The sequence below is a fragment of the Lytechinus variegatus genome, chromosome 3 (assembly GCF_018143015.1).
Source record: "Lytechinus variegatus isolate NC3 chromosome 3, Lvar_3.0, whole genome shotgun sequence".
Lineage (NCBI taxonomy): Eukaryota > Metazoa > Echinodermata > Echinoidea > Temnopleuroida > Toxopneustidae > Lytechinus > Lytechinus variegatus.
This window is the reverse complement of record NC_054742.1, coordinates 50,175,395-50,198,391: the sequence shown is the minus strand read 5'-3', so window position 1 is coordinate 50,198,391 and position 22,997 is coordinate 50,175,395. Positions and strand designations below refer to the sequence as shown.

Genomic DNA, 22,997 nt, shown 5'->3' with positions numbered 1-22,997 from the left:
GATGCTCATGCTCTAACCTTGTTAGACCTATGGGTTTAAGTAGTGAAGGGCAGTCACTGGTTGTCTTGGCTTTCCTCAGTGGGGCCTGAAATGAAGAAAAAAAAATATTGCAAACAAAATAGATCGTAGGGAAAAACATAGGGTCATCTGTAATGCATTAGTATATGATATAAAACTAAACTCAAAACCAATGATTTTTAATTGTCTTATTTGTATCATTTCACATTTCTCAATAGAGAGGAAAAGGAATGAGAATACACTTTTGAACGAATTAGATGTAGATATCTGTGCAATCTAGGGACCATTTCATGAAAGTTGTCAGCACTGGTAAATTGTCATTATCTAACAGTTACCATGGTAACAGTCAGACATCTGTGCTTCTAAGCAAATAAAAACCAAGTTGTCAGACATGACAGCCTGTTGATGAAATGGTCCCTGAGGACTAGCATTAGAAATACTTACTGGACTAGAATTGATTGGGAGACCGGTTCTTGGATGGAACACATACGGTCTGGATCCATCTAAGGATCTCCTCATGCAAGCTTTAGCACCAGATTCCTTTGGAACAACGCAGCCTATCTCCGTTTTAGCCTACAAAATGGAAAAGAAAATGTACAGTCATCCTAAGAATAATTTATTATGTACAAAAGAAGATGAATAATAAAAATATTTGTTGAGATTTCATTCATAGGGAATTCTACCCTGATGTTAAGATGGTTTTGATAAAACAAGAAAAAATGAGAAAAAAAATTCCCATAATTCACCAAACAATAACTGGGTTATTCAATATCATAGCTTTGGTATGACTGAATATCTCATGCAAGCAGCTCTCCCATAATGGTTCATGATGACAGAAGGGAAAATCAGACAAGGTTGTATGAAATCATGTGTATGATTGCACATTGAATAAATAAGTAATTTTCATTTTTTTTAAAGAAATTGGACAAAACATAATTTCTTTCACCAAATGTAGGAAAACTGCTTGCATGTGATTTAATAAATCAAAACTTTAACAAATCATAAGTCTCTTTATTCATAGATTGACATTAAAAAAAATCCTTTACAATTTGATTCTCTCATTTCTCGGAATATATTAAAATCAAATTAACATGACTTAACTTCCCCTTTGATGCCATTGATCTGTATTCAGGGATTTTTTTATAAGCATTATGATTTAACATATCCATGATTTGTAAATGATATTACTACAGAAAGGACTGTTAGTCATCAATTTTGCCAAAATTTCCATGAAGTTAAGAATCAACAATGACTATTTCTTTCTAGACTGAACAAATATCAATATTTCAATGTCTATGTGATGAGAAGAAAAAGAAATCAAACCTCTTCAACTTGATGAGTTTTGCTGAGTACATTCCTGAGTAGAGACTTTCCCTTGTCTGGTGGGGGAAACTGAAAAGCACTTTCAGAGTTCTCTTTCTCTTCCTTCACTGGAGGCACAACCCCGTTACTGCTGAACGGAGCAGAAATATTTGGCTTGAAATCATCAGCCCACCCTGTGCCACATGCTCTTGAGCGCATCGCCCTCCTCGGTGAAGCCATGGGCGAAGAAGAAGGGGAAGACTTGACGGAGTTGGAGTCCTGGAGAGCTTTGTTCTTAAAGATGGCAGCATTGAAACGCTGACTTTCACTGCCATCACTCTGTATTGCACTTTGGTTTGTCAGGGTCTCACAGCTGGCACTCCTGCCCGACTCAAAACCATCCTGGGAGTTCCCGCTCACATGTCGCCTGCGCGCTGCACACTCCTCCACCGATACTCTAGCACCGTCGCTGGGTATATAGCACAGATCAGCATTGGGCTGGTGGCATATCTCATTGCAGAGGGAGACCAAAGAGTTTGAAGACCCATGCAGGTGTGAGTAGGTGCATGAATCTAAGCTGGTATTGGATGATGTCATATGTATACTTCTTTCAAGATGAGATCGATACTGAAATTTTGAATCAAAATCAGACAAACCTTGATCTTGAGAGTCTGCATGCTCATCATACAAATCATTCGATCCCTCCTCAGTTTCACATTTCAAACCCTCCTCTTTGTATATGCTTAAGTCTTCTAAATATTGCTTTTCCTTCTTTTCTGATTGGAGTATTTCATTCTCCTCCCACTCTGAAGTGAAGACATCAGACAAAGGTCCTGCAGTAAAAACGATTCCTTGATCACTATCTGTTGAACATATAGAAGTGCTTCGTGATTCAGTGCTATCTATTTCTGGAGTGCAATACACATTGCAAGGAGTAGCTGGTATGTGATGTAATTTCAGTGATGACAAACCTTCCTCTAGTTCTACCAGCTTCTCATGGTACTTCATATCCTCTGCTTCCTTTACATTCTCACACACTATATCATGAATTCTGTCTGCCGTATTCAGGGTCTTAACATCTAACAACGATGTGAGAGGAGTGAAGATATCTTCTATACTCTCTGACCTTGTACTTTGGGACAACTCGGGCACCTTCTCAGCCTCACCCGGCAGTTGGCTGTACTCTGTCCTGTATGCACTCGGAAAAGTCCTGATCAATTTAGGACTGTCCCTCAACTTATTGCTGTTCCTCATTTGAGCTTTTTTCTGCTGTATTGCCTCAAATCCCCACTCCTGCTCCAGTGATCCCCTCCTTGAATCACTCTCACCAACACCTGGAAATTGTCTGTGCACGTTAGGCTTTTCACTCTCACCATGAAGCTCCCGGCTTTGTCTTCTCTGCCTGTCATACGATTCACTTCTTTCCTGCAAACCATACACTTTGTCATGCCTGTCCTGTGGAGGACCACTGGGCTGTGTGCCACAAAAGTAGTTTGGACTGCCATGTTCCTCACTGCTTCTATGTTTATGACTTGTCTCACATTCATTGAAAGTCTTCGTCTTTCTGAAGTTCCTTTTGTTGTGGATCGGAAGAAAGCAGGCAGGCTGAGGGATACTCTGTTGCCGTGGTAATGATGCTACACTCACTTGGAGGCTGCTTGTTTTAGAGATGTTGAGGAATGGGAAGGTGTGAAGCTCAGGTTGTACCTTGGTGTTTTCTGCAAACGATTCCCCATGAGCACAAACTCTGTCAAAGAAAACAACAGTTAAAAGTGGTTATCAGCTATGTTTTCCAGTTGTAAAATATATCACATTATCATCCTGTAAAAAAGGGAGGTTACAACATCCATGTCTTGTCCTCCTGACTATTAAAAACACTACATTTCTCAGGGAGGACAGCTTCAAAGCAAATTATTCCATAAAGAGGTTTTCCACATGATGATATCATGGAGGACATTACAATGGGAAACCTGTGCATTATGCAATGAAACAATGATTCATATGGTTTGATGTACAGATTTATTAAATCCCAACATAGCTGCCTATGTGATGTGCCCGAGTGTTATACATTCCAGGCATGTATCATCAAAAAAACAAATACATATTTTGCAAAAAGAACCAATAACATGTACGATGCCTTTCCCAGTATGACGAAATTCCTTGAAAGTCTATGCACCGTACAGAAGCTGCAGAGCAATTATAAGTACGAAGCCCTGATATGTAAATTTTGTATATCATTATCTTACATTCACAGGTCCATTTTTGAAAATATCATCACATTTAAAAACAGCTTTGGAATTACTATTATATTTCTTATGAACATGGATACACAGACACAAAGGGGTTGCAGAAATATTAAGAGTGTTTGATAAAGCTAATTTTCTTCTTTTTTGTGTACATGTAAGTGTTAATATTTCTTAAATGTGCAAATATGTGATTCAGAATATAGAATTATCAATGTTAGACATTTAACATTAAGAATGATATTAGCAGAATTGTTTGGGAAAGATTGTCTGAAATATCTGAAAAAAGAAGTTGCAATTGATTAAATTCTTGGAATGATTAAGTCTTGGAATTTCAGGATATTTCCCTTTAAATGCAGTGCGCTTATGCAAATGACACAACCCGTAATCAATTAACTCTCATCTACTGTATGCATTGGAAAATTAAACAGCTATTACACTTCACGATGAAAAGCACTCTCAAATTTCCTTTGAATTCATTCATTTGGAGACAATTCAAGTATTCAACCACAATTGGTTGAATTGAATAGTTGACAATTTGATATGACAACCACACATTCAATTAGGCATGAAGAGAGATTTTTGTGATACTTCCCATGACTAATACACACTTTACATACAATGTCACATGTTACGGATCTGTCAGGACACAATTCAAGGAGTCACGTTTCCCAAGTTCAAAAAAGGTCAATTTGAAAATGACTCTTGAATTGAATGAAGTTACTGTACAAAGTTGACAACTGCATTGATTTGAAATATGTCAATGTATGCCTTCTTTTGGGGGGTATCTGTGAATATGTCTTACACTTTGAAGAAGGGAAACAGAAGGGGGGGGGGAATTGCAACATATGATGATAAATCATTCTACTTTTCACACTGCAAATTGTTATGAGTGTATCCCTACATGAATTATATCAAGCTACATCAAGATCATTTGATTTAGAAATTATGTGAAAACCTCTACGCAATCATAGTATTTATATGTAAATCATGCTCTCTAGATCATTCAATGTAGCCTATTATCATGATTAAAAATGAGGCCCACCTTTAATGCCATTAGCTTGAATGTAAAGGTGCTCAATGACAGAATGAGTTCAGGTTTATGGAGAAATCTAATCAGGCAAGCTAAATACAGATTGGGGCAGGCCAGCTGGGCATAGTAGTATGTGTGCGAAAGTCAACACTGCCTTGCTATTGGTATATGTTCAGCTTCCTTCATGCAGAAGCACTTAACTTGCTGTCAACGCCAGGGAAATTGAGATTAGGCGATTAAAGGGGTAGATTAGAATCTAAGTCATCCCATCAGTCAAGGCATGTTGGATGATTAAGTAGGAAGATATGAAGAAGATACATGTATATTGTCAGGATTTAGATAGTGAAGATAGCCTGTGAAGTACAGAGCTTCCCTGGTTTCCTGCCAAGTCAATGGTTCAAGCACAGGGCAAAGTCACATATCTTACATTTGAAAATATATTGTAACAAAATGAAAGATTTATTTAATGTTCAACATGTTTTTTTGAACGGTGAAGGGCGTAGAATAATTTTGAATCCATGTATATAGTTGCATAGGGAAATTCAGTAATCGTTTGTAATCGATTTTGTCGGTATTTTTTTAAAAATGTATCTAAGCACTATTTGCTGAGAAATAACAATGTTTACAACTGTATGATTATGCTAGATGTTTATCTTAAATTGTTCTTCACTGTTCGGATATAAATAGTAGTCACAATCACCATAGCTGTTGTTGAAAAGATTTATGTTATGACTTTAACTGTTTTTAAAAGATGATTAAATTTTACGGCCTGACATTCTCCCTCCTGAATCGTTGAGCTTAATCGAGCTCTATGCTCGATTATGAGCCATGCAATATGCTTGGCACAAAGAAGTGTGAGAATGAGACTCTGACTCTGTTCAATTTTCAGGGAGCACGATTTATCAGTAAAGTTTAAAAACTGAATTCTCTGCCTCCTACGTGCCGTTATTTTGCTGTATGGAGCTACAAGTATACAAGGTCGGAAAAGCAGAAGTACTGACTGGGAGAAGTGAGAGTACAGAAAATACTGACTTTACTGAGATACGGAAATACTGAATTTACCGAGATACTGAAAATACGGAATTTACTGAGATCACTGAGAATACTGAAAATACTGAAATGAGTGACGATACCGAAAGCACTGAGATTCCAAAATACTGAAATTACGGAGATACTGATTACCGGAATGATTGAGATAATGGAGATACAGAATAATGGAGAAGTTGAAATCCATGAGATACACGTATAATCTAAGTTACTGAGAAGGAGCAAAGAGTCAGAAGTGAAAAAGACGGACTTTACACCAACTGGTTGTATATTGCAGCCGAAACGAACCAGCTCGTCAGGAGAGAAAGTCGGTTCGGCTACAATATTCAGACACTGTAACATTTGAATAGTTTGAAGTTATGTAGGATGCTAGATTTAATAATTATTTTTTTTTATGTTGTACATGTAGTTCTACACCTATACATCAAACAATTATAGTAGGTTTCATGTAAAGACTTTCAGTCTTTATGTCCAAAGCAATCATTTGAACATGCTACAACTGTTATATTTGGGTTTCTATTATTCCTAAATCTATTGTATTAAATTGAAATTGAAAATGCCATACTTCATTGTTTCCTTTGCTTTTGAGTGAACACACTTCATCAACACACACTGTTTCAATTTCAATTCTATGAATAAGATCTGTCAGTACAGGAGTATACAAAAATAGCATAATTTTTTGTTCAATCTGACTGTAACTTTGTACTATCCTTAAATGCCACAACAAAGCATAATTTACAAAGTAACAAAGGCTTGATTACTCTATTGTTTGGCATTTAAGATCAACAGGATATAATTCAGTCATTTGAAAATGATTTAAAACCACAGAATGGAGTATGTTTCAATCAGATTTAACTTGGGGGGGGGGGAGCACGGACACAGCTTCATTTCATGGAAAAAAATTATGTGGTCAATGGTGAATACAAACAAACAAAAATTGCTATTAATCCCAATCATTACTTCCAATAACATGTTTTTCTCTCTGCAATTTTACCTAGGAGGAGAAAAAGAGGACAAAATGATGTGCTAGGAGCTAAAGGGGTGATAACTCGTATTCGATCGAATGTTAAAGCCCTACTGGCTCTCAGCAAGTGATATAATGCTCCAAGCCTGAGGATATAATGCATCCCTCCAGGTATTGAGACGTTTTCTTTCACAATGTGACATTTTCTGCTCAAATGGAAAATGACTCACGGGATACGCTTTCAATGACACTTTCAAATTGGCTAAAAAGCTTTCCAATGCCCTTCCAAATCCAATACATTACTTTATGCACCAAAGCACTTCACATTTCAATGAATACTGAATACATTACAATAGTTACATTTTCACAAATTTGCCCAATTAAACACACTCCTCCCCCCCCAAAAAAAAAATACATTTTACATTAACAAAAATTCAACATAATTCTTTATATTAAAATGGAGACCAATGAAAGTGACCTTGGATGAGAAAACAATAATAAGGAAGATTAAAAAAAATATTAAATGACAGGGGGGGGGGGGGTCAAAAAGCTAGCTCCATCACTGAGAGTGAGCGTACATGTACTTCGTAACCCAATTCCTATGAGAGATTCCATGCCCTTACAAATGTTGTTTTGACTGTCTAGCTTTAATCAGGATCCCATCGGCCTGACCGGGAAGAAATGCAGAAATGGTTTGAGCTGCATCGTGCATTACCTTAAAGATTGTTTACTTCTCATTTTGTAGACACCTTCCAAGGCAAAATCAACAATTACTGATCACAGTCACAGATAAAAACATTGTTATCTCTTAATATATTTTCAAATATTATTACAGTTTTTAACTGTTTATAGTTCAATGTTTTCCTTAAATCTCTTTACTAGTTAGATATTGGTTTTTATGGATAAATCCTTGTTAATTATTGAATCAGAAAATGGTCTAAATTCTACATGTAAGCCTACCATAGCTGAATGGAATGTATGAAGAGCCATTTCTGACAAATTATTTTCCTTTTCATATTCATATCATTTTGTTATTGTTATTGCAACTGTTATGACCTTGATTCATCTTTATTTGTATTAATGAGAAGTAAATATTGAGATTATGTCTATGATTGTAAAGCCAATAAAAACATATGAAAAAAGAAAGAACCCATGAGAAAACTAGACTTGTGCCTGCAGACTAGGAGATTGTCAACCATCAACTATCAACAACAAAAGAATAAACTGAAATATTCAGTATCATAGCTGGCATGCGTGAATTAACACACTACAATGCCATTCATCACTAACTAATTCATCCTCACACAAATTACACATATGGTTATATGACAAGATCTTGTCAAAAAAAGCATTTTGCCCATCAAAAAACTTCCGATTCCGTAGTGTTTTGCTTGGTTTCTCCCTTTAAACCATAAGTGCCCTCCAGGAAGTCAAACTTTCATTTTCCCCTCAACAATTTCTTCATAAAGCACGTGCATTATTGCTTGCAAAAATATTCATTTTCCTTTAGGAGTGGGAAAATGTGTTCCTTTTTTATAAAAGCAGAAATATTCAGGAAAATATTGGTGAAAGATTAATTGAAATTATGTCAGGGAACAGAATTAAGTTTTTTCAATATTATGATTTTGTGACTTCAAAGATGAGCAGCTCTTCCACACTGTGTGATATAATCCCCCAAATTTTCTCCCCCAATTATTTTTTGCATTGGATATATATGTATTTATCGTCAGAAACATCATTTCATACCCCTTTCTATAAGAAAAGGTTATGACCCTCTAATTCTTTACAGGAATTTCAAACCTTCAATTTTTCCTCTAAATGTTTCTGCTTTTCATGAAAAACAACTAATGAACAGGGTAAACTTGCCCTTTTAGTTTTAATACAGCAAATCATGTTTGTTCAAAAATATAAATCTATTCTTAATACCAGTATTGTTTGCATACTATGCTACATGGCCAAAATATAAAGGCCGATTGATCCGTTTGCATAAAAAGATATCAAAAAGACCACTCCTTTAAAAATGTGAGCATAGTTTGATACCATTACATGAGTTTGATACCATTACATGATTTATATTTGCTATGACAACACTCTCTACTTTCTATTAAGAAACAATGATTATTTATGAATCATCATCCTGATCAGAATACACAAACAAGACTGAAGAGGAATTATCTACACCTAGATGTTAAAAGCCCATCCTCATCAGTCTGAGCTTTGATTTGAAATTTACCACAAGTTTCATAGGTGCCAACCTTCGTAAAAAATATTCTGAGAAGGACAAAAAGTGTTATTTGACCAAAAAAAAATTCTTTTTGTAATGATCATCACAATATAGCTGTCAGATAACACATGAAAAAGATGCAGCATGGGGCCAGATCGATTTGTAGGGGGGGGGGGAGGGGGCATATATATTCAGCTGAGAATATGTCACAACAAATTCAAAGAGTTGGAAACCAAGACCACATTGAGTAGTTTACTGTTCACCTACATGTAAAAACTGAATTCACACAGACACAAGCAGTCTGTGCAAGTGACTTGTACTGATCTTGAGGAAGGCTCAAAATAATAAAAAAATATTGGTAATGTATTAACCTGGGATACAAAAAACAATAACTGCCTACAATTGCATTGCCTATTTAAATAGCATACATGTACATGAATGCCCACGAGAATACAATGTTCATCTCCTATCTTAGAATGGAATAATATGATTAAAGTACATCTAATCATATCACGGATGAATGCCACACATCAACTCTACTGAGCTATGACGTCATTTGAAATCTGCATAACAATATTGACCATATTGTTTGACTGTGTAGTACATGTAGTATGGACCATCTGTATGCTCATTGCTCAATCTACATATAAATACACAATTTTCACAATAGGGAGCAAATTAATCTTCTTTCAATCTTTACCTGATGGCTAAATATATATATACGCTGTTTTCTCTTTCCAAGCTACTTAAATGCCATCAATATAGGATCACAGAGCTGATACTTCACAAGATTTTATAACGACCTTTGAAACCTTGCAAACGATATGCCTCAATTTTTAAATGATATGAATTTTAAAACACTAAATGTATTGTAGACAGAAGGGCATGTTGAAGAAAATTTGTAATAAACGTAGAAAGCTCTAGCTTTCTACATCTTTATAATTGGAAGGTGGGTGGTTTATCTGATTGTAAATTATCAACTAATTTGCAAAACGTCTTGATTAATTCATTATGTTGAGGCTTCTATTCACCAAAGTGTAAAACTAACAATTTAAATAAAAAATTCAGAAAAGGAAATCTGGTATTAGACAATATCATATTTTGAATGTGAAGAAAACATACCATATTTTAAGGATCAGTAGGCAGCAAAGAAGAACAGAATATTGCCACTCACAAAGCACTGAAAGTGATGTTTCTACCATATGTTGATGTTTCCATTCTACATTTTGCACCCATGATTTCAAATCATGCTTCCCTTTGGCAAAATTTCAGATGAATTCTTGCCAAGGGCGTGTTTTTATTACTCATAAAAGATATATGTACTGCCTTTAAGTTTTGTTTTAATTTACAAAGTGCATACAGCTATTACATATGAACAACCCCCCAAAAAAATGTTGAGATAGATGTTGAAAATCAAATTAGATAAATTACTCTCTTACTGAGTATAAACAATCATTATTCACTATACAATTTTGTGTATTTAACACTTTTAGAATATCTGATCAACCCCTTTAATAAGCAAGTCATCATGCCTCACCTGTACACGATATTTGCAGGCGCTCTCCCTTGAGTACTACTAAGCCAAGCACCGAGCTGAGAAAAATGAAGAAAGGATCTCACAGCTTGCATTAACACATGGAAATGGCTGTAGCCGTCAGGGAATCTGTAAGGAAACCGAGATAAATGAAATGGAAAATAGCACATCATGTTCTTTGATCATATTTCACTCCTTTTGCTGGTTAAAAAGAGTGTGGCTAAAGGCCCTGATATAAAATGCAAAATTTAACCTTTAATGTTTATAGATAATGGCAAATTTATATTCACTGTGAATTTTCAATTGAATTAAAGAGACTCAAAGATAACATTGAGCATGCATATATTTTGGAAACTAATCTTTTAAACATTTGCTTAAGATACATGTTTAAGGAAATTTAAAAAGAAAAATGGAAATTACAATTTTGCAATTTCCCATTTCCCACTTGTTTGTAAAACTGTAAACACACAATGAAAATATCAAAGATAATTACACTCTAACGCTGATGTATTTGAATTAAAATGATACACATTACAAAAGAAAGGACTGCACAAGAAAAAGTACAATTTTTCCAATCCCTACCGAAATTCAATTTATATTCATAATGCCCTTAATAATAGAGATCTTTTCATTAACAGTTATTGTATATGCCATGCATAATCAACTTTTCAAAAATCCAAAATATAATAATACATCAGCTAAATTTATTTGAGTAAGACTTGAGTTTCAAAGATTCATTCTTGATTTTTCAACCACTTAAAAAAAAAAATTCTCAACATCAATTTGAGAATATTACAGTAATATTGTACTTTGCCAAAATTTAGAAATCTTTTATGGAATTTCACAGCAGATTTTAGTAAATTGAGGTGGATTTTGTTTGAGTTTCAAGTGCAAAAATCAATACTAAAGCCACCTCTGTTTCATTTGTGTATTTATAACTATATAGATCTATCTCGGGTGACAGAGACATACTAATGTTTCAACCAATTCTTCTAACATGCCCAAATATACAGGACCTACCTCTTTGGTAGGACTTGAATAATCCACTGTTCCAAGACCACATATTCCTGTAGTCCTGGAACCTGTTCCTTGCCCCCTTCTGCAGATGCCCCCACCTCGATGCGGTTCTGGGTACCATAGCAACAGTCCGGGTAGAGCAGGACCTCAACAGAGACGGGAATATCATTGCGACACAAGAAACTGATGTATGCAGCGACGGATGCAATCTGACCACACTGGAAAACAGTTTCAATAAAAGGAAAAATATCAAATTAGGTTAAATACAAAGGGGCTCAGAGCAATTCACCCCCAAAATATAAAACAACAATCCTCATAAATTGTAAAAGAGCCTCTGTTTGGTCGCACTATTTGGAATGAAATAGGAAGACACGTCACCAAAATATACTTAATTGCAATTCAAATGCAGAATAACTACGGAAAGAAAGATAAATTGCTGGTATATACATGTATCACACTTTATGTTAAAAAAGAAGCATGAAGTATCTAGGTGTAATCCATTATTGGTATGAGAGAACTGCAATAGGGAGGATAATGTTTAAGAGGTTTATATTTCACACTTTTATTTTACATCTACAATGGACATGAGAGCAGAATTCTTGTACTTAAATCTTTTACAACTTATTATACAATTACTTGTATTTCCAAGAGATTTAATTTGTGCTTTAAATAAAAGTAATTCCCATACATACATACTGTAATGTAGGCCTATATTCCGATCTATCGTGTGTACATAATGTACATGAAATTTATGGTACATGTACAATCCAAATTCTAATGTATTTCATGACCTTCAAAGTAGGATTATCACATCTAAATATGACTACGCATTTTCACACGCACTTAACTTTTTCCATGCCAACAAAACCACAAAAATAATATCTTGTACTGTATGTAAACAATTCTGAATTCATATGCCTTAAAGCAAACAAAAAACATTTTCTTCATGATCGTGTTTGGAATTCTGAACCACACATACAGGCGAGTGTGAATCGACATCTGAATGCAAACCGTATGTGTCTTTGCATTATTATCTTTGTTAAGGGACTGGTGATACAGAATAGTCAATAATCGTGGATTCAAAGAAACATTGCTGACAGAATAAATGAAAAAAATGATTCTCATGTCCTTGATTATGCAAGAGTATTATAATAGAGACAACTACAGTATAGATTTTATTAACATTCGATCAAGCATGTGACATGTACATGTAACATAGGATTTAATAGGAGATCATACAAATATCAAGATATCATTTCTTATGAGCCCAACATCCATTAATTCATAATCCCTTTTGATGACAGCCTCCTGTACTCCACCCTCTAATACTAATATGTTTTTTTTTCTTTATGGGATTGATGACAATATTTTTAAATGATGCAGTATGAAATGTTTGAATGTCGCTATAAGAGAAAGTGGAAATCATTTATGTTTCACCTTTTCAGGCAAAGTTAAAATCAACTATTTTTATGCGTAGATGTAGATGTACATGTATGTTATCTTTTTCGAAAATAATAATGGTATTGATACTGTAGTGTGCATTTGTAACTACACTATATTTTGTTTTAATAGTAGGTCCATTCTTTTTCACACAACTTCATTTATCCTGTAAAATTTAAACCTCTTGTAATATAAATATACATGTAGTAAATATTTGAAAATTGAATTGTTGGGATATATTCCACATTGTGATAGTAATAAAATACAGTAAAATTATATTCCAAAGACAAAAAAATATGGCATAGCAACAAGCAGAAAGAAATTAATGTATGTATACATATACATGTAGTATGTATCAGACACCAGTGTATGGCAAACTTGGTCATTCAGGTTGAGCCTCAAATGGCTTGATGTCTCTCAATTTCTTCTTGAGGGCAAATTAATTGAATCTATAAAGAGTCACTGAGAAAACTGAGAGGAGCGAGAGCCATTCTTTATGATCTTATGAGCAGACAAATCATTCTCAATAGTCTCCCATTAGTCAATTCTCTGAAGGGAAATAGGTCTACTTGCTTTATAACACCAGAAATGAAGCTCGACTTGGAGAATTGAACATTTCATTTGAATTCGATCTTGATCTTGTATATTTTCATGTATGGTGTTTCTTTAACAAACAAACAGAGAGCACTGTACAGAGATTTACTTTTTTGTATTCTTATTTGGTTACACAATTTCACAAGGACTCCTGCTCATGCTGTCTTACAAATAAAAGAAATAAAAACTAGATCTAAAGTGTAACCGATAACACAGAGCCATGTATACAGAGATAATGCTGATGAAGATGTCAGATGATAATGATGATGATAATGATGATGATGACGATGATGATGGAGATGATGACTACATTTGTATGATGATGATGGAGGTGATGATGACGATGATGATGATGATGATGACAGTAGTGGTGGTGATGATAATGAATATGAGGTGGTGGTGGTGGTGGTAATGACGATGATGATGATGACAATGGTGGTGGTGGTGATAACGGTAATAATGATGATTATGATTATTATTCAACACCAAGCCACCAGCAAAAGAAAAATATGAAAATAAAAAAAATGAGCATTCTTCCTTGACCTTTCTTTTTGATCAAATCAATATACATGTATGGAAGGAAATAAACAAAATCCAATCTTTTACTGTCTGAAATTATTTTTAAAATGACAGACACCAGTCAATCAATACATGTACAGGCATCTGTCTATTTGATAATCTCATTAAAATAATCCCTACAAGAAACCTGATATTTTTACCTGCACATTCTTACCATACCGAGAATTTGTCTGCTGTAGGTAAGTGTACATGTATACATTCCATACACTAAATGAGCTTTGTGCGTATTATGCTTCCACTTTTCAGTCCAGAACCAGCGTTTTCATCTATGTGATTAGTCCAAAACATGGATGCATCTGCTTTTGTTTTCATTTAAACAATGTTTCAGAACGCCATCGAAAACTTATAAAAACATGAGTTTCAAAACAATGTTTGATTAGAGTCAGGGTTTCTGGGGAAGTATAAATGACCAAGAACGTAAATGTTTTTAAATGACAATCAAATGGTACATGCTTCCGGTGAGATGAAAATCCGTGGGCAAATACAGTCGCATGGTTCTATTAAACAGTGAGTTACCTTCACGGAATTGTTGAGGGATTAAAAAAACAAGAAATTTGACATGTCCAAAGGACACAGATGCCCCCACTTTAACGTGATCAGAAATTACTTCAATATGATTGAACTTAATATAGTGCAGAAACCAAAATGCATATGTAATGAATGAATTGAGATCTTTGAACCACCTTGCATATATAATGAGCTGTGACCTTTAACCTGCGCACTCTAAATTCTAACTTAGCCTGTATTTTAGGTGTCATTTACATGTACCTACACACCAAATATTTTAAAAGCCATTAAATATTTTTCGAGTTATTGCATGGAAACTAACTCACATATCTAATGAGCGGTGACCTTTGACCTGCTGAACGACCGTACAGATTCCTATGTATATACAAAAAAGGTTTAGTAATACAATACCATCTTTAAGACAAAAAATTTTGCACATGAGGGGTGCGAATAGGGGGGGACTTATGTATAATGTGGTACAGGGACATGCCACTTTGACAACCCCCCTATTAATACCTCGATTTTCCCCTCAAAGAAAATTTGAAAGTGTGGAGCTATGTGTATTGACTATTTCCTATGAAGCTTCCATTTGCCTGGACAAACTGATCTTGTGGATAGCCCAAATATTGATGAAGGTATTTGGGCAGGGAAATTGAGCAGGGCAAAGAAATGTTCAGTCCTCAGCTTCCAGCCATGTCCTGCCAAACTTCAGAGAGAAAAGAAAGGATACACAACCAAGTTCCCAAATACATTTCTTCAGATTTTGACTGCAGGAGAACCAGGGAGTTGAAAGATACCTGGTGATTCCGTGGAGGTAACTCCCGGTTAGAACCATGCAACTGTATTTTCCCGCGGATTTTTATATCACCAGAATCATGTACTGTACCAAATGACGTCATTCAAACACGTTTACGATCGTGTTCCTGTTTATATTTCACCAGAAACCCTGACTCTGGTCAAACAACGTTTTGAAACATACCTTTTGTGAGTTTATGATCAGCATTCTGAAACATCGTTTAAATGAAAGTAAACATGGATGCAACCATGTTTTGGGCTTATCACGTGTGAAAACTCTGATTCTGGCCTGAAAAGTGGAAGCATAAACACACCCATAGTGGTAAAATTGTATCAAGTATGTACATGTACATATAGCACAAAACACAAAATTCTATGGATGTCTTGTATTACCTACCAGAAGACAGAAAGACAAATCTTCATAGAAAGTCACAAATCTTGTTATGAGACAAACTACCAAACTATAATCATGAATTTACAAATACCTATATAAACCACATATGAAAAAAGGAACAAATGTTACAATGAACTCTTCGTACTTATTAAGAGTGCAAATCAAGTATTCACTGCAGCTTCTTCTTTTTTTTGGTTAAACAATACATTTTGTGAAAGTACATAATCCTGAAAAAAAAAATCCAGAAACCATGTTTAAATTTCAAGCAGTCTTCCCATTGCTATGGCAACTCAGTGTACATGTATGCAATGTCTTTGTTTTGCACTGTAGTATAAATAGAGGAAATTGGTCTGGATATTATAATTACATCAGAAGACAGAGCAAGTCTCTAAAATGTATCATAAAAATAGCTACCCTGGACACATTCTGGCTAAATTGAATTGCTGAAGAATATTACGCTGCTGGCTGTACAATATGTACATTTTGCCAATAATTGAAAAAGCGGACAAAATTATCCACTGTTTATAGAGCGTATGTGTAGGTCAAAGTATTCCAACAGCAATATTTTGACTTATATAATTGTCATTCACTTGCTTTATTTTGAGGATGTTTATTTCATTACATGTAGATACGCATTTTTTCAAGGGAGAGTTGTCGGGGAAAATTGTACCTCTGAGATAGGTTTTGACTACTATGTGTTATGATATGATTGTTGTTAATGTTGTTTTTATTTTAATCTTAAGGCACATACCATTCAGATGTAAATGGCCAATCACAAAAAATAGTATTTCATTTACATGTACAATTGGAATTAATCTTCTTTTCTTGCAAAGTGATAATGGAAAATAAAGTATTGGATAACCTGGAAAGTTTAACATGTAAATGAATGGAGTGAAATGACTGCCTTAGCCTTTACAGATGTTGGTTTCGCTCTAGCAAAGAATGTGATCATAATTTCCCTCACTTGAAAGCATTTCGGTCAGCTATTTTTATGTTGTGAACATGTACATCATGCACATTGATTGTGAGCTAAGTAACAGGTACAAGTCATGTACATGTAATGTAGATGACGTGTGATCATGATGGAAGTATATTTTTGCTATCTTATTTCCACCCCCACACCCAACTCCCTCAAAAAAAATAAAGAAAAATAAACTCAACTGATAAGTGCAAATACATGTACAATGCCTGGAATAGACTCTTGGATAATTTTGTTTGCAGGACATCAAGATATGGTCCACAAACTCAAACAAAATGTATCTAAATTTAGGCCTATACCATTTATCTACAAATTTTGGTATACCATTGCTGTATAACCTACATGTACATGTATGTATTTTATCATTATGAATTTAGACTTCCTCTTGAAATACAGTACATGTATAACCAGTTTGGCTTCCTGGACTATTGCACCATATCTCAAAATAATAATAATAATAAATGAATAAATAAATAAATGAATGAACGAACGAAAAACAAACAAACAAACAAAAAAAAAAAACAAAAAAAAACAAATAAATAAATAACTAAATAAATAAATGAAATAGGGGGCATTTATACAGCGTATTTACTGAAATTGACAGATTCAAACAAAAATATGCAGTTTTTGTATGAAACAATCCGGTCAACTGACTTCTATAAATCGCTGCTAAGTTAAGAATTTTCAGATTGAAATCTGTGTAGCACAGGTTGCCAATTCACAGATAATACATGTACACATGTTAGACACTGCATCTGATATTTCTGATCTATTCTTGGCTAAATTGAGGAAACGCATTCATAATTCTGTCACAAGCAATAATCAATCTTGCAGGCATTACCAGACTCATATAAATGCACCTAATCATGAAGAGAGTATGTTCAATGGTGCTGAAATTCTTGAAAACATATGGATGGCAATTACTTTAAAAAAAATTAAAAATAAAAAACCCTCCATATATCACCAGTTTGTACAGTAATAGCCATTGTATCTATGTGAATAAATCAAATTTGTCTTGATTCATGATTACCCTTGACGCTTTTTACTTACAGGTAGTTTCAACTATTAAAAGCAGTCCACTCTCTATTCTTGTCAACCTAGTTTCTGTCACAAATGTTTCATTTTAATTTTTCAAAGGTGCTTTCAGACCAACTGAAAACCCCAAATACCAGGTATTCTCTGATCAGATTTATCCTGACCTACCATATCAGATAATACCAGTTGTTTTTTCCTGTTTCAAAGCATTTAACTGATCAATATTCCTGAAAGAAACTGCCTATCAATAGCAGGTTCTGGTCATAATTAACGGTCAAAATGAATGGGAAGGTGAGAAGACAAGTTTACAAATAGAATTTTCATCCTGAGAGGGAATAACTTCTTTAAGTGTTATTTTTCATTGAGCTGTTGACTTTGTATGAACATGAAAAATAATGTTTACATTCTCTGTCCGCCTCATGATTGTGAGGTCATGGGGTCGATTCCAAATCAAATCATACCAGACTTGAAAAACGGGACCTTATTCCTTCTTGTCAGGTGCTTGACTTTTTAAGAAAGAAGGATCATAATAACAACATCATGTTATGCAGGGGCTGCTTGAAAACCAACTTATAGTTCAAGTGGCTACTCTGGGTGTAGAATTATTATTTATACTAGATCAAAATCTATCGCTATGTTCAAAGCTGTGAGCTGTCCTCATCAAAATGACTCATAATCAATCTTTTTTATTTTTAGAATAAATGTACCTAAAAGATACACACATTTTCAACATTTATCTGATGCAAAATCTACATGTTAAGAAAGAGCTGACTATGATTAGTGTTTTTCCTGACATTGATCCTGAAATAACTTGGTGTTTGCTTGAAGAACTTCATTCCATAATTTCATAGGTACCGCTTTACTTTTCCTGTCTCTGACTTTCATCAAAATCCCCAAGTTCCTGCAGTGGTGAGCTTACCGTTTCCTTGTCCCGCTGACAATGATGCATAGAAGTCCCTTGAGCAGGTGGACAGTGGTCACCTTCGGTCCGTCCTTTAACTGACCATTCAGGCTGCCTTCCTTCCAGGATAAGGAGGGTCAGGTCAGCGCAGAGCTGGGCGGGTAGCCACTCCCACTCCGCCCCTTCATCCAATGGAACATCTCCTCTACTTGCCCCTTTGGTCATGTAATCTGTAGGAATGAAATTAACAAGATTTAGTGAATTTCACTGTGGGGGTTACAGACTTAGAGTACTACTCAACGGTACATTAATATCAATTTGAATCTTGAAATTGGCATGTACATACATGTATTTCTAGATGTACTTTATGGGTATTTGGGGCTTTGAGCAAAATCATGCATTCTTCTGTTTCAGAAAGGAATTCACATGAACAATTAATTATGTTTAATAATGAAAGTGAATGTTTGAAAGTTGAATTTTTTTTGCCACCCCAAAACCTGCATGAGTGGGAGAGACTTGAGCATAATGAAACCTTGTAATGAAATGAATGTGTGGATGAAAAAGGAGAAAAGGCAAAACTAAGCATTGAAGCAAATCATTTCATTGGAATATAAATCTTTCTGTTCACACAAAGAATACACAAGTGCCTCTACTTTAAGTCATCTTATTTCCTGTTAATCAAAGAGACAATTATCAAGCTAACACGTGTGCACTGTAGAGAGAGCCAAGATTTGTCTACAGGTGTAAACTGTTTATATCCCCATTAAAGACTTACACGTATAAGGGAAAATCATCTTGATAACAAGGGGCTTATAAACCAAATGTAGAATTTTTGTTGTTGAAAAGTTTCATACAGGCTTCACAGGATAACAAGTGGAACGCCTCTGGCAGTCTCACCTGCATGATGCAATATAGCAGCAGTACTGCCTTTGAAAACAGTTATTGGGGAATGAAACCTTTGGAACAAGTAGGCTTGTGTCGAAACAGAAAAATCAAAGAATAAGAACAAAGAAAGTCTGAGAAAAATCAGAAAACTAATGAGAAAGTTATGAGCATTTGAATATTGCGATCAGTAATGCTATGGAGATCCTCCCATTGGCAATGCGACAATGTGTGATGTCACATGTGAACAACTTTCCCTTTGATGGACAATAAAATACCCCCAAAATGTCTCTTTTTGATTTTTCTTATGGTGATACAAACTCTTTATCCATGATGTATTCTTTAAAAATCTGTAATATATGCCCTCCTATAGAAAAAATATATATGCTCTACTGTAGGCCTGGGACTTTCGGGTTTTTTTCTTTTCGGGTACCCGTGGTAATTTTCGGGCGGGTACCCGAAAATCATGTCGCTCGAAATATGACTGGTGGAAAAACCCCATAGGTGACGTCATCAAGCCAATGCGATGCAAGCCAATTTATGAATGAAAATATAGTAAGCATGCGCATTGCAAGCCTCAGCCCCACGCAGTATTCCGTCAAAACGAGTCTGCAATACTCTGTCACCTCGTACCAAAATCGACCTAGAAATCCACTTTTCTATATTTTATATGAATTATAAAAGGTATTCTCAGAGGATCTGTTTTCCCACCGATACCGCACTGGTAAGCAAATTTTTATTACTTCTTGCTTTTCCGCCAAAATCTTACGAAGTAGCGTCGATATTACATCGTGTTCGTGAATTTGTAGAATCTATCGCTACGTGAACAAAGTCAATTGATTTCCGGGTTTCGGAGCGTCAAATGCGCCAGCCAATCACGATCGTGTTACCATTTTCGGTTTATGATGAACTGAAAATGGGATCAAGAACCTGATTGGCTGGTGCCTTGTATGCTCCGAAACCCGGAAATCAATTGACTTTGTTCACGTAGCGATAGATTCTACAAACTCACAAACACGATGCAACATCGACGCTACTTCGTAAGATTTTGACGGAAAAGCAAGAAGTAATAAAATTTCCTTACTTGCGTGGTATCGGTGAGAAAACAGATCCTCTGAGAATACCTTTCATAATTCATATGAAATAAAGGAAAGTGGAATTCTAGGTGGATTTTGGTACGAGGTGACAGAGTATTGCAGACTTCTTTTGACGGAATACTGCGTGGGGCTGAGGCTTGCAATGCGCATGCTTACTATATTTTCATTCATAAATTGGCTTGCGTCGCAGTGGCTGGATGACGTCACTGCGCTGCAAAAGAAACATGGCAAAGATTGAACGATCTCAGTCACATCAACACTTGAAAAACTAGTATATTTAAGGATATTTCGAGGGTAATTGGTGAGATTCAAAATGAGACTTGTGTACTTTTGTGATGAGTTTACAATCATGTCTTACACTACGCAATACAAATCAAATGTACGTTATACTGGTGAGCAATTTTCGGGTATCGGGTATTGATTTTTCTACCCGGGTACCCGAGGCTTCCGGGCGGGACCCGGGTACCCGGGTTTTAGTCCCAGCCCTACTCTACTGATAGATGTGAAGAAAGAGGCAGTTTAAGTGAAATATATACTAAAGTAATGGGGAGAGTTGTTCACAAGTGACATCACACATCTTTGTCGCATTGCCAATATGAGGATCTTCATAGCATCAGTGATCACAATATTCAAGTGCTCATAACTTTTTCATCATTTGTCCGATTTTTCTCAAACTTTCGTTGATTTTTTTCCTTTTTTTTTCTGTTTTCACACAAGCTATCTTGTTCCAAAGGTTTCATTCTCCTTTAATGAATAATTATTCACAGAAGAAAACACTTATTTGACAATGATAATAAAATATTAAGTACATTGATCCAAAATGACCTTTGACCATGATTATGTGACCTCATTGTATCCAAGACATGTGCGACCAATCATTCATACTTGATTACCCTTTAATATGTTGATGTTTCATGTGCAAGATTCACAAACATTATGCAAAAAAATGCCAATTCAACACATACTCCCAACATGGCCTGAGGTCATTAACCTTTGAATGACCTTTGATCTTGGCCATGTTCCTGAAATGCACAGGGAAGTAACGGATACATTGCTGCTCTTATGTCCAAGTTTCATGCACTGGATCCATAAACTTTTTAAGTTATGACAATTCCACAAATGCCCCCCCCATTACCGAAGTTTGTTAACCATAAATGACCTTTGACCTTGGTCATGTGACTAGAAACTCCACAGGATGTTCAAGGATTCCTGATTGCTCTTATGTCCAAGTTTCATGAACTAGATCCAAAAATTATGATGACAATTCCTCAAATACCAAAGTTTGTTGAGCCTAACTGACTTTTGACCTTGGTCATGTGACCTGAAACTCACACAGGATCTTCGGCGATACACTATTACCCTTACTACCAGTAGGTCTATATACTTTCGAAGATATGACAACTTTTCAAAAACTTGGTTAAGATTTCGATATTGATTTTTCCAACATGGTCGAAAGTTCATTGACCCTATAACAGGATGTTCAGTAATACTTGATTACACTTATGTCCAAGTTTCATGAACTACATGTAGGTCCCTACATTTTCTATTATTATATTTCAAAACCTTAACTTGGTTAAGATTTCAATGTTGACGCCGTCGCAAAAGCGGCGTCTACAGTCTCGCTCTGCTATGTACATGAAGACGAGAAAAAAATGATCAACTTTTGCTTGAATCCACAAAACTAAAAAAAAAACTATAGAAAAAATGGAAAAGGTGGAGCACAACATAGGGAACAGATAAAAAGCTGGCAATCAGGTGGGAACATATTGAGCTAAACCTAAGCCTTTATTATTTCCTGGAATTAATTCTCAAATAACTTATGTATTTGAATAAGCTACATGTACATGTATGTTGGTGGTCAATATAATACACAAATGGAATTCATTGAAAAGGTATAGAAGGAAACAAAATGATTTGCTGGTCAAAGAAAAAGGTGAGGGGGAGGAAGTTGGCTTTCCAGGCTAAAGAAAGAACAGGAAATATCACATTGAGGTTCGAGAGGAAATATTCATATGAACTTTAGCACCTTGTCCAAATGAAAACATTAATCTTTAAAAATAAATTCAGATAAATGTTTGGCATACATGTAACTGATATAAACAATTTTTTATATCAGTTATTATTCTACTGCAGCAGTTATGAAATCTAATCATGAAGAGTCATGTAAGATATGTACATGTAGGGCCTACATGCATTAATTCACTAAAATCATTTTCGAGGACTGTATTTTCAAATGCTTAGTTTATGCTGTAAAATATGTATTTATCTTTAAATATTTGCATTTTCTTTAATCTGCATGATTTGCATGCTTTATGATGGTCTCTACTCCTCAGACTTCCTCCACTATACCAGAAATAGTGGCTCAGAAGTAGAGCTCCTGCCTCATGAACTAAGTCATGGGTTCCACCCCCA

General features: G+C 35.2%; 1 protein-coding gene across 2 annotated transcripts in view; it reads right to left on the bottom strand.

The window, feature by feature from the left end:
* LOC121411273 (protein FAM214A-like) overlaps nt 1-22,997 on the bottom strand; it is a 48,118-nt gene that overhangs the window by 4,924 nt on the left and 20,197 nt on the right. For both annotated transcript variants that reach the window (XM_041603900.1, XM_041603899.1), the window contains exons 2-7: nt 18,625-18,836; nt 11,386-11,600; nt 10,369-10,494; nt 1,342-3,067; nt 463-591; nt 18-85 (exon numbers count right to left, since the gene is read on the bottom strand). In XM_041603900.1, the coding sequence (XP_041459834.1) occupies nt 18-85; nt 463-591; nt 1,342-3,067; nt 10,369-10,494; nt 11,386-11,600; nt 18,625-18,836 (2,476 nt within the window). The remainder of the gene's footprint in view (nt 1-17; nt 86-462; nt 592-1,341; nt 3,068-10,368; nt 10,495-11,385; nt 11,601-18,624; nt 18,837-22,997) is intronic.